This window comes from Lissotriton helveticus, chromosome 3_1 (assembly GCF_964261635.1).
Source record: "Lissotriton helveticus chromosome 3_1, aLisHel1.1, whole genome shotgun sequence".
NCBI classification, from domain to species: domain Eukaryota; kingdom Metazoa; phylum Chordata; class Amphibia; order Caudata; family Salamandridae; genus Lissotriton; species Lissotriton helveticus.
Window position 1 is genome coordinate 1,268,635,700 of NC_136061.1, and position 13,510 is coordinate 1,268,649,209.

General features: G+C 43.4%; 1 protein-coding gene across 2 annotated transcripts in view; it reads left to right on the forward strand.

Moving 5' to 3' along the window:
* Positions 1–13,510, forward strand: part of AHDC1 (AT-hook DNA binding motif containing 1) — a 363,715-nt gene that overhangs the window by 251,605 nt on the left and 98,600 nt on the right. For both annotated transcript variants that reach the window (XM_078681930.1, XM_078681931.1), the window contains exon 2: positions 5,773–5,941. In XM_078681930.1, coding sequence (XP_078538056.1) covers positions 5,773–5,941 — 169 coding nt within the window. The remainder of the gene's footprint in view (positions 1–5,772; positions 5,942–13,510) is intronic.

The window sequence follows — 13,510 nt, forward strand, 5'->3', positions numbered from 1 at the left end:
TTCAGTTCCCTTTTGCCTATATTGTAAAGCAGAAAAAAAGTATTTAAATATTGCGAAGCTTTAAATGGACTCCTGTATATGTAGTCAACAACATATTCGCATAGATGACCCAACCTACACTCCGCCCTAAAGAATAATTGTATTAAGTGTGAATGCGCCATCAACAGACTTTTAGGCACTTTTGGTGAGGTTCATCATTTGTAGGGATGAGCTGGGCTCATCCCACGGTGATTGATAATAATTGTAATGCGCAAGTACCTCCCAACTGCTTCTATGCCATGCATGACCACTTCCAGCCAATCCTGGCATTTTATTTTCCGTAATAGCACCTTTCACTCTGTGCGGTTTGGGCCAACACGTTTCTTCGTGTAAAGGAAAACTACAAGTTCCATAATACCAAAATGCTGTTGCCTGAAAGGACAAGACTGACAGAAGGTGTCACACAAAACATGGGCCCATTTGGGAGCTGTGTTTGCATACCTGTGCGAGAATTGTGATAGATGGCTCTTAAGGCAACACACACCTTTACCCATTACACTACATGTTGTTCCTTACCATCAATGTGTCAACTTCTGCCAGATTTATCTATCAAATATTCTTCCCAGCTTAATTATTTGTAATTTTTATCCTTGCCTAGTGCTTCTTCCATTTCGTGAATCACCTATAACGTGTGAAACAGGATGTGACATCAGAGCAGGGCAAGACGTGCAGTGTGCAATTTAGGGCAGGCTCCTGTGATTTTTAGGTCGAAGCCTACCAGATAGTGCTGCTTTCTGGTTTGCTAGACATCTTGGAAACATTTGGAAAACTTCCCTGATAATGCACTGTGCTCATTGCTTACAATTGGATTTGTGGTTTGTAACTCACATTTGCTTGCTTTCTATTTGTTGGCTCTATTTGTTTTAGGCTTTCTAGCTTGTGTTCACCCTTGCCCGAACCCGATTTAATGTATTCTTCCACCAGTGCTGGATTTCTGTAAGCAGGACTTTGAATCTTGTTCTTATTTTGTCACCTTTGATGTGCATTCAAAGACAGAGGTCAAATGTCAGGCTCTGTCTTCCAGGGAGCTTTGGTACTTATCTTTCTCTCTCTTACTTGCAAGTGAGAGGGTTTATGTGACAATCATGCTGGCTATTGGGGATGTGCTTGAGGAAGGCTGTTGGAGGTCATTTATATCTAGCACACAACAACATTTAAATATCAGTAAACTGGGCAGATAATTCGAAGTATATCAGGATTGAAAAAGCACAAATGAAGCACATTGTTGGGAAATTCTGAAGTGTGGTGGAAACAAATATTCTAATACATTTAAAAAATCCATATACTTGGTGATGACATTTCCACACACCGATTGTGCGCTGTATACTTTTATCAGTAAAACTGTATGTCTGTGCAAATATAATGGTCTTTTCAATTGAAGATGTGTTGTCTGTTATGGCAGTAGGCTATCACACCATGCATACTTCACTTTACCCCACATCCAGCCTCCTCGGCACCACTGCACTCTACTCTGCCCCACTCCACTCCATTCTACGCCTCGCTAATGCACTCTGCCCCACACTACTGTATACATCACTGCAGCCTTCACCACTGCACACTACACCACTCCACTCTATGCCACTGTACTCTGCAACATGGCACTCTATGCCACGGCACCATACACCAAAGCATTCTATACCGCTCCACTCTATACCAGTGCCCTCTATGCTAATCCACTTTATGCTACTCTTCTCTGCACTCTATGCCACTCTACTCTACCGTGCACCACTCCACTCTGAAACAATCTCCTCTATGTCAATGCTCTCGGCACAACGCCACTCTTATTCTGCGCAACTACGCTCTACTCTAGAACACTGCACTCTACAACAGTGCACTCTACACCCCTTTACTCAAAACCAATGCACTCCACACCAATCTACTCTTCACCACTGCACTCTACACCACTATACTTTACTCTGCACCACTGTACTGTATTCCACCCCTCTCTACACCATTGCACTCTACGTCACTCCAATCTATAACACTATCCTACTCTGCACCACTGTACTCTACTGCTCTCGGTTCCACTCTACTCTGCACCACTTCAATCCACACCAGCAGACCCCCCATGATATAGCGGCATGGATTAGCAGATTTAGCGGCACAAATATAGAAATTTAGCGGCACAAATATGAAAAATTTGCGGCATTTTTGCGGCACTTTATTTTATTCATAATCATTCATTTTCAGCTTTAAAACAAAGGAAACTGTTTTAGCATAGCATTCCACTTTGAAATAGGCCCTGATGCGATGTAATTTCTTTTGATGTCCCTTCCACTACCCCAAGCATTTTAGTGAATGGACGCCCATGCTCTAGGTGGCCATGTTACCCCCTCACCTTCCAAGTCCAATGTGCCTGTATTTAAAATATATCTTGATGAGTTGAGACGACCCATACTTTCATATATTAAAGCAACTTCTGAATTAGAAAGGTTTATTCTGCCCTACACAGAGAGACGGGCGGCTAAGCTTAGGGTCGCCTTACTGGATTTGGCCAAAATGGGATTACTGAAATGACAGTAAAACCCTGTATTTTGTTTTCAATTACACAACAAACAGTCGCCTTTTGACTCGGGGTGGCGGATTTTCAAATAGATGTGGAAAGGTGGGGAAAACTGCCGCTCTCTGTAATGGGGAGGGTGTCAATCGTTAAATGATTACGCTGCCAACATTTTTATATATACAGCAAACTATCCCTTGGATAGTGTCTGAGCCCTTCTTTGAAAGAGTGGACAGAATACTGTGTTTTTTGTTTTGGGACAGAGGTACGATCACACTAGAGCACTACACATAGCACTGAGGTCGGTGCATCATGGTGGTATATCTCTTCTGGTCAAAAGGGCATATTACTGGGCCCCTCTGCTCCAGGTTATTAATAAATAGAGATACACTTCACAGGATGAACCTGAGACGAGACTGGAAAAGATGCTAATGGAAACACATACAAATATATCTTTTTTCTACGGAAAACATCTTATGACTATTGAGACCCGCCCAGGCTAATGGGTAGGGCCACAAAATGCATGGGATTCACTAGAGAAACCCCTCTATGGATAGGGAAAAGGCTACCGGAGGTGAGGAAACTGGCGAGTTTTAAAAGGTGGAATCATATCGGTACCTCCAAATGGAGAGATTAAGTTGAGGGAGGAGAACCGAAGTCTTTTGAAGAACTGCAGGAGGAATATAGCTTAGCTCCCATCCAAAAATATAAATACTTACAACTCAGACAAGCTTTAGGGGCAAAATTAGTTAACTGGACCGACCTGCATGTATTGTTCCCTCTTGCTACTGTTCTCTCCTCATATAACATTCCCTCCTCCCTCCCCTTCTCCTCTCCCCAAACATCACTCCCCTCTTCCTTCATTTTTGCGGGCACTTATCTAAAAATCGTGGCATTTTTACAAAAGTGCCGATTACGCGGACACTTTTGTAAAAATCCCGGCATATGTATTGTTCCCTCTTGCTACTGTTCTCTCCTCATATAACATTCCCTCCTCCCTCCCCTTCTCCTCTCCCCAAACATCACTCCCCTCTTCCTTCATTTTTGCGGGCACTTATCTAAAAATCGTGGCATTTTTACAAAAGTGCCGATTACGCGGACACTTTTGTAAAAATCCCTGCATTTTTACAAAAGTGCAGATTTCGCAGCAAACTGCCAAATCCTGGAGGGTCTGACCAGTGCATCATACAACAGACTACTCTGCAACACTGCACACTCTGCCACAGAACTCTACTCCATTCTACTCTGCATCATTCCATGCCACTCTAATCTAGTCTGCACCCATGCACTCCACCCCACTGCACTCTTCACCACTCCACTCTACGCCACTTCACTCTACTCTGAAACAATCTGCTCTACGCCACTGCACTCTACTTCACTGCAGTCTACTTTGCATCACTACTCTACACCACTGCAGTCTACGCCACTCTACATCACTGCACTCTACGCCAATGCACTCTACACCACTTTACTCAAAACCAATGCAGTCTATGACAATCTACCCTGCACCACAATACTTTAAACCATCTCAATCTACTCCACTATATGACACTACTCCACACCACTGTACAACACTACTCCACATTACTCAATGACACTTTAATATTCTCTATTCTCCGACACACTTCTCTACTCTACTGTACGCCACTCCATTCTGACACTCTGCGCCACTCCACTCTGCACCATTCCACTCCTACACTACTCTACGCCACTCCAGGCTACGCTACTATACTTCTCTCTACAACACTCAACTCTACACCCTTTATGCCATTCCACTCTGCTCTACACCACTCCACGACACATTGTGCCACTCTACTCCACTCTGACACTCTACTATTATGCCACTCAACTCTATTCCACTGTACGCCCTTTCAACAACACTCTATTCTCTTTACAACAATCTGCACCAATTCATCACACTCCTCTCCATACCAGCCAACTCTACACCACTTTACACTACACCACTCCACACCACTTCACGCTGGTCCAGAACACTCCACTCTCCTTTAAGATGGTCCAGGCCACTCTCCTTTGCCCACTAACTTTTACGTATACTGAACAGCAGCCACGCTGGTGTACAATATAGCTAAAACATTGGCAAAGCCAATGGTTCTTGCATAGGTGACACCTGTTGGCTTTGCCTATACTTGTTTGGAGAGCTGCAGATGACATTGACCCATCAAGGCTGGTGATGCGCACCTTTCTGAGACAGACATACTTCTGTTTGCAGATCGCCAGGACTTTCATCCCCTTCAGCTTCGAACCTGGATGTGCCCAAGTCACAGTAAACTGGGTGGTGGTCAGCCTAGAAAAGAGCGATTAGCAGACAGGGATAAGTGCAATAGAAATGTGACGGTGAGCAGTAAAACAAGGGGTCTTGTATGGGTTTCATAGAGTGTCAACACAATGGTCATTGAACTTACCCTTTGATTACAAATGGACAGGGATGCACCAAAAAAAAACAATGTTTCGAGGCTTGATGTGGCAGAATGTGGGCATCCACATAAACATGCCAGCACTATCCTCTATACCCCAGAGCCTCAAACAATCGGTTCTTTAGTATAAGGATTTCCATTTGCATAGTGTCTGACTCAGTTTCAATAAAAGGTTGCATTTTCCTATTTTTATTCCTACAAAAAGACGAGGCAGTCTTGCTTGGCACGATTGCTGTTTGTAACACATTTGCAAGACGGACATCCTTCTGTCCTCAGATGTTACTTCTTTGGACAGTGACAAAATGGAGAAAGGATTAAGGCAAGTGTTTGCAAAAAGTTTAAACTGGAATACTTTCCACGAATTTCGAGAGGGAAAAGTGCAAAAGTACGAATGTTAGTGGTAAACAACATGTTCGTTTCTTTAAATAAAATAAATGAAACTGTTCCCGCAATGTAGGTTTTAACCCAGTGGAGGCAACAGCTGCTGCCCAATAGCTTTTGACTGCCCCTTATAAGTGACAGGCTACTTCAGTGTTTCTTCTAGGATCCTACCCTACCCTGCCCTTTTCTTTTCTTTTCTCTGTGATGTTGCCTCGGAGCTACTCTGCATCGTCATGTCTAAATGTTTCTAGGAGCTGTAAATGCTCCGATGAATTGTGGCTTTCGATTTTATATCCAGCTCTCACTGCTCCCTGGAATCCTGTCGTCGAACATGTTAGACTAGGCTTATTGTGATGGATACTAGTCTTGAAAGCAATTACCCCATTAACACTTGGCTCTTATTTTGTGTGTCCACAGATGGCATGTGTGAGGTCCAGCATCCTCCTGGCCTGGAGAACGGCAGCAGCCTGGGGGAGTGGTACCCATACTCCCCGGGACCCGGAATACACGATTCGAGCACCGACATAGACCACAGCAGCGAAAGGAACTTCAAAATCAATTTACATTACAAACGGAAACGGCCCAGGTAAGAACGGACCAAGGAACGAAGGCTGGGATGGGGCGAGAGGGCAGTGGACCTGTGACGAGACAGCCTAGGGTGTATGGGAAGGCAAAAGCGTTAGTGTTGTAACGAGGAAGGCTGAAGAGGTGTAGAGTAAGTAACCACAAAGAAAGGCGTTTGGGTTTGAGTGATAAGTCTACAGGCCAGTGGGAGAGATAATAGCCGAGACTGAAGACTGGGAGCGCAATGAGGTGACCACCAAGAGCAAGGTGAGTGAGCTGAGACCTCAGAGCGGTATGTACGGGTGGGAGGAGGGCTGTCGTGGGGACTGCGGAGGTGAAGAGTATGAGATATTAGATGACAGAAAGGTGCTAGGGAGAGTGAAGTGAAAGCTGTGATTTGTGAAGTAAGATCCACGAGGAGAGACAGGAGAATGGAGAGTTAGGAGGAATTTGTGTTGAATGGTGGCGATGTATGAGCTAAAAAGTGATGAATAGGCTTGGGTAAGGTGCCAAGGATTGGTGTATATGGTTAGAACCAAGTGTGTAATCGGAGCCTTGTATTCATTTACTTCTCATCTGGTGAATAACCTTAAAGAAACTACAAACCAAATGTGATCCTACTGAACATAATTTGTGTACATTGCCAAAGCATGCGTACACGGCATAGTTACAATGCGAGCTTAACCAAACATTTAAATCCAGTCAACTCTCCAGAATGTTGGTCTTTATTTCACAGCTCCTGCTTTTCTTGCACTCAATTAAACAACTGACACAGGCTGTTAAAGAGTTTTCAGTACCCTACTTCCGCAGTCCTCTTTCTGTTTTGGTGAGAGCAGAGGGATAGTGAAGTCAGATTGGGTTTGACAGTTGAGGGGCGAACAGAGATTGAGTGTAGAGCGGAGGAAGAACATAAGTCTCATCCAATCATGTGGACAAAGCTCTTCATATTGTACATTTTGAAAGAACTTTGAGTCTATGCAAGACTTCAACCTTACCCTAAACCAGTCGTGGGAATGCGCAAGACTCGGCTACCTCCATTTCTATTAGCTTGATGTATTGTCTGGCATCTCATTGTTTGAGGTGTAAGGGGTTCTGCTTTCTTGGAGGTCCATGCACTAGCCACTTAAATGAAGGCTGCATCTCTGGCCTTGCATACAGGGTTCCAGTTTCATACACTGCGATCACTTTTCCCAAGCCAGTATTTACATAGCTGTTCACTTAAAGCCTGGTAGCAGTCTACACGTCCTAGCCCAGTAGGCTTGTTAATCCATTGCCTCTATTTGAGAGTTCAGCGAGGGAAGGCTGAAAATGTCTCTGCCCATGACTCCAAGGATGTCTACCTGATAAACAATATTTTCTTTCCAGGGCAACTCTGGTTGCAGTTCTACCTACTAGTCATCTAAAATCACCTTTAACTGAATGAAATTCTCAAATGGGATGTAGAGGTGGTAAGGCCTGGCCTGCACTTGCATCGTCCCGGGGCACCATGGCATCATTAGTTTGTCTTGACTCTCACACCACTTCTTGCCACATGGTGGCATTATTCTTGAAAGCTGCTTAAAAAGACCACCATTCTGAAAAGGATAACAGAGCTAGCTACTAGTATTTATTTTATGGTTTTATTCTTGTGTACCTGTTTGGTTTTCTCTTCGAAAGGGATGAGTATTTTTCTCATTGTTTCTGTCTCTTTTATGCTCTTCAGAGATATACATTGCATAAGCTGGTTGAATGTGGCTTTTTCAGTTGTGATTCTGTGTTGCCTTACTGGTGTCTGGCTCCATGTTTCCCGGGTATTCCGTTGTACCCAATGCCTAGTTGAATGAGGACGCTCATTGTCTATCTTTGATCCTGGTGCTGTTGATACTCTAGTTTAAAAGATTGATAGTTTCTCTCTGTTGGTAGGGGCTAACCTCTAGATCCTATTCAGGATGTTGAAACCAGTAGTCTTGGGTCACCGTTGGTCTCAGTGGTTGATTAACTTACATGGTGCTTCACTTGTATAAAAAATATAACTCTAGAATGAATTTTACCCTAAATTGCAAGTTAGACAGTATACCGAGCTTAAAACATGTTTGTTCTATTTTCCATTGTCCTGTTGCTCGTCTTCAGCACTTAATGCCCTGAACTGGGTTTTCTTTAAGACATTATCAATTTCTGAGACGGGTAACTACAACTGCCTCTCTAAAGTTGAACTACAAACCCAGCTCTTATCTTCGATTCCATTTTTTCCATAGCAAAATGAATCTCTGCACACTAGTACAGTTACCAGAGGTATCTCTTTTCCTCTCTGGAGGTACATTTTCTGTTTTTGTTGAATTCGTTGCCCTTTTATTCCCTAATCTACTATTAAAAAAATGATTATCTAGTAATTCCAAATATATTCTCAAAAATATTTTTCTTGGCTCGATCTGTTTTTCTTTTTTGCTCAATGTGTTTTGTATTGGGTTTTACGGTTTTATTTTAGGAATATGTGTGTTTGTTTGTAAGTGATCTTGTCTGGTTATATAGTTTTCAGTAAAATGAATAATAATGACTCTCACGTTTTCAGTAAAACGAATAATAATGTCTCACATGAGTCGATGAGGAGACTTGACCCATAAGCATCCAAGTTAAAAATCACTAAGATTGAAGGAAATCAAAATTGGTAAGTCGGACCTTTTCTCCATTTACTACTTGGGTCGTTCTGGTTATGGACAGGGCTTCCATTTATGCAGCTTCAAGGTTTTACTTCCCAGTAAAACAAGCCTTGGCAAAGCCAAATAGTCTTGGTTAAATGTGCTAACCTGCAGTGAATCACATTAAAGGCAGCAGGAAAGGACTAAACGGGCTATTGCTGTAAAGAACTTGAACAGAGGTGGAAGGATACAGCCAGTAGCCTCATGTGAGAGATGAATGCTCTGCCTGGCTGGACCTAGAAGTGACTGACAAAGTCTTAAGCCTATTGCTGAAAGAGGGTGGTCGAAGGAAGGCAGTGGTTGAAAGGGGAGGACCCAAAGCCTATTTGATTTATAATTGTCATAATCTATAGCTCTGTATGACAACTGTCAAAACCCAGACCAAAATAAAATATCAAATGGCTCTGTTAGTCCCTAAACTTCAATGCCATCGTTCAGTTCTCCAAAGAGAGGCTTTCAAGAATGCCCTTTACCATTTGGGTCTCTGATTCCGCCAAGCCAATTTCCCATTCTTATTAGAAGTCAACTATGCCTGCACCCTGTTCACGTAAAGGGTGCATTATAAGAGGTCTTCTGTTTCACCGTAGGAAAGATGCACACGGTCAAACTTCTGCTATTCATTGAAGCTGTGGTTCCATTTGTTTTCTTGTGCCAAACATCAGCACAGAAGATGATTTCCAGTAGCTTGCCAGCATTAGCAGCTTTTCCAGTCATTATAGAAATTCTTGTCTGTCATTATGTGGAAGGTTCAGTGATAAGGGCCCGTTCTTAGTAGATGGGACTTTAATCTTTGCAGGTTGCCCTAGAAAACCTCGACTTTCCTGGAAACTAAGTCAAACTGTCATGCTTTATAGACTGCACAGCATCTGTATGTGGTAAGCTTGATGTCAGAGATTGGGTGGTTGCATAGCCAGCAATGTGTGGAGTAAGATGTGCATTTGAGATCTCATCGCCAGTGACCCGGCATCGTGCATAATACAGTTTACTGAAGATTGCCTGTGCTGCTAACTGGGAGAAGACACGATTACCTGCATGCAAGGTGCATATTGGCATTAGCCTACCTCATGTGGGAAATTGGTGATCGAAAGCCAAGGCGGGGCGCCTGAATTTAACCAAACCGCAATATAGCAGCTGTGGTTGCCTGAACATAAAACGCACTGCTGGCCTGCTGAATAAGGTGAAAATAGCCTTGGTGCTCAGAGGGCACAAGATCAGCACAGCGATCAGAAGCCCGTCTGCATCCTCATCGGCCACTCTCTCCCCATTCTCTGTGGCAAAGGTAAATGCTCACAGGTCTTGCAGAAAACAGGTAATGAGGGACTTGCCTCTCCGACAAGCGATCTTCTCTAATCCTGGTATGAGCAGGATTCCCTTTCTCAATTGATGATTACTGAGGGACAAATTATGATAGCCTCTGTGGATTGGGTAGCATACGTATGCTAGGAGCTAGCATTATGCACTTAATAGCGACTAAGCACTGTTGAATGAGAGATTCACATGCCTGGCTTAATTAGCCCACTTGTGAATGCTGATAGGTGGAGACTTCAGTTGTTTAGGGAACATGCAGACGTCGCGCCTCAACTGTTGGGGGCTAAAGTCTTTACTGACTGGACCTGGAACCTGTTTTATGCATTGCAGAGCAGACACCCAATGGAAGAGAATATTGCTTTTACCCCACTTTCCCGTAGGAATGAGCAAAGCTCCCATGGCCCACAATAATGCTCACCACTATTGTGAACATGAAGGGCCTGGCAAATACTCCATCTTAGCATAACCTGCTGATCGGGAAAGTCAGTTGCAATCATTCCCACAGAGCAACTGTAGACCCAGAGCCTTAAATGCCTCCAAATGTTGGGGTATGATACTAGAGAAAATAAAAAAATATTTCACAGAGAATGCGAGCCCGGCACCAAACATTTTAGATGACTGGAAGGCATTTAAAGTGGCAATACTGGGCCTATGCTTTTCAACAATACACAGGGTCAGAACAGAGCTGAACACATTCTTGAAAAACTAAATCCGAGATCTTGAGGATCTGGTTCCTAGAAGTTCTTTAATAAGAGAGCAAATCCATACCAATAGGGAGAAGCATGCAGGGACGCAGTAGAGGATACAGAGCATAGAACGTGTAGGCAATACCTGGGGGGGACATCGTACAGAAGGAGCCATGTGAGGCAGGCTACTTGCTTGGCTAATCAAGGCAGGCACTTGAGACCTACCCATAACAGCAGTTCAGAAGGAGCACAGTGAGTTAGTGCTTTCCTAACTGGAGCTCAATGAGGCTATCACCAGCTGAAACTCTACTCATACAAGTAATATGACACAGTAGATGATAAATCGGTGTCTGACAGTTTTTAGAATGTGCACCTCCAAGCGGACCAGGCAACAGAGAGATATGTTAGACTCGCCAATCACAGAGAAGGAACTCAAATGGGCAATCAATAGATTAGTGAATTAACAGACACCAGGCAGAGATGGACTACTCTGCATTTTTGTATTCAGCTTAATCGGACATCTTGGCAGCCACCTTGTTGTGATCGCTGAAGAAACAAAAGCACAGGGCATGCTCCGCAACATTGTGCAAGGTAGACATAGTTCTGCTCCCCAAACCACAAGGTGATTTTGTACAGTTAGTAAAACATAGCCTGATCCATATTTAATACTGATTATAAAATACTAAACTAGATTCTGGCTAACTACATAGTAAGAATAACCCTTGAAGAAATGCACCCTATCAATTATTCCCAGATACAGTAGCACCCAAAACGCTTGCAGACTATTCTTAGTCTTTGGCAAATTAAAATACTCTGAGAAACTACCATGGTCTTGGCAGTACATGTAATGAAAGCATTTGATACAGTAAAATGGAAATCCCTGGATTACTTTACTTGCTCTAGTACCACAGTCCGAGTGCATATCGGTTGATTGCTATCCAACACCTATATGGTAGGAAAAGCGACACAGTAAGGGTCTCTCTTATTGTTGTTTGCAGTGACAATAGAACCATTAGCCAGTTTATTCAGAGGCACAGGTAGCAACATTTGTTTGCCAATATCTGGTACAACGCACACCATTTCAATATATGCCCATGGCATTCTAACAAATGTAAAAGATGCACGCACAGGTTTGGGCCTGACTTTGTAGGCATTACAATTATTTGGCAGTATGTTTGGTCTGAAAGTGAACGGGAGAGAATTGTGCATATTCCCTGTAAAGCACGTTGCAACACATCTAACTGCAATAGGAACTTGACACATTTTCTCAGAGTCCAAGCATAAAGGAATGGATGTGATGGCAGTGAACATGAAAGTGGCTATAGCTGCCTAAATGGGTTGTGTTTTTTTCTGGAGAAGCTGCAGTTATCAGAGAGGAGTAGAGACATGCTAGCAGAAATGATGGCACTGCTACGACTTCTGAACTACTTTGCACCAATGCCTTTGTCTTTGCTGACAGCATTGTGCAGAAAATTGAACCTTATACTAATATCCTTTGTAGGGAGCCGCAGTGTTGCTGGGTTGTTCTGCAGATGTTGATGTCTGTAAATGCTTGGAGTGGCAGATGTTGAACTTTATTATATAGCAGCACTGCTTCAATGGTTGGCTAATTGGCTATCTCAACCCGCCTCCCAAACATGGAGGGGAAACCTTACACCGAGAGGTGACAGGGGGCAATCTAGCGGCACTGCCCTTGGGTGACAGAACCCAGAGGAAGAGTATACCTGCATTGCTCAGAAAAGCAAAATACCAGTGTCTCATGACAGTGGGCATTGTAGAGGTGGGCCTCAGCCAGGCCTACCAGTGCTAGGAGTTCGCCCTTCCCTGCACGCAAGTCCTCAGACAAGTAAATAGAAGTTGGCACGGAAACTGAAAGGTTAAAAGAAATGTTTATTAAACCTCATGAGGTGGAACTACATTCACACAGCACCCTTCGGTAGCGTATGAACTAGCATAAGGAGTAGAAGAACCATGGGTCTTTTATACCCACACAGGAGCTCAAAAGAAGGCGGTACAAACACACATAGGAGAGTTACATACATAAATGGTCATACAGAAATGCACAGTCAACAGTAAGGGAGGAGCAAGCAGTTGCTGACTCAGGTAAAATCAACCTGACAGTTACAGACTAAAGCATATGTATGAACAGTTACAGATTCCTCTGCGCATGTGCAGAGTGGCAGAGTCCAAGTATAGCTAGTCCTCTAAGCAGAGCACAAGGGTAAACGACGGTGAAGAAGGAAAGAGCACATGGCAGACAAAATGGCTGCCGAAAACAAGATGGCTTCAGATAAATGCTAACACTGATCGCTGCCAATTTTCTACAGCATGACTGTAGTGTACGATCCAGTTTCAAATGTGTAGCTTAGTTGACACCTCAGCAGCTAGACAGTTGAGCTCATTGATGTTGTGGTAAACGACGGGGTTGGAGACAATGGGAAACCTATACAGAAACAGCACCATTAAAACTATTACAAACACAGTAATTAAATACAGGGGAACAATGGATCACTTCTTAGATTATCGATCATTATCTGTGCTTCTCTAAAAAGTTTGGAAGAACGATGATGTGAAACCAACCGTACATTGAACATTACACACGCTACGTACAGTAGGCCACAGGAGGCGGAAAGTGACTTTGTCTGCCATATCCTCCTGACACAATCAAAAAGAGATCTTCGCATTCTGGTCAGTAAACCTGGAAAACAAACTGACAGATAAATAATGGGAGGCAGAATTGGCGTAGACACTGAAAATATCAAGGAATGCCTGCATTAGTCTTTCACAATACAGTTTTGCACCCAGAAAGTACCTAAAACACAGGAAACTGGAGAAGATGTATCGGGTAGTTTGGGACTTTTTCAATAAACGTCAGGAGGCTGATGCAGGTTTGAGCATGGCCTTGATTGACCAACCACTGGA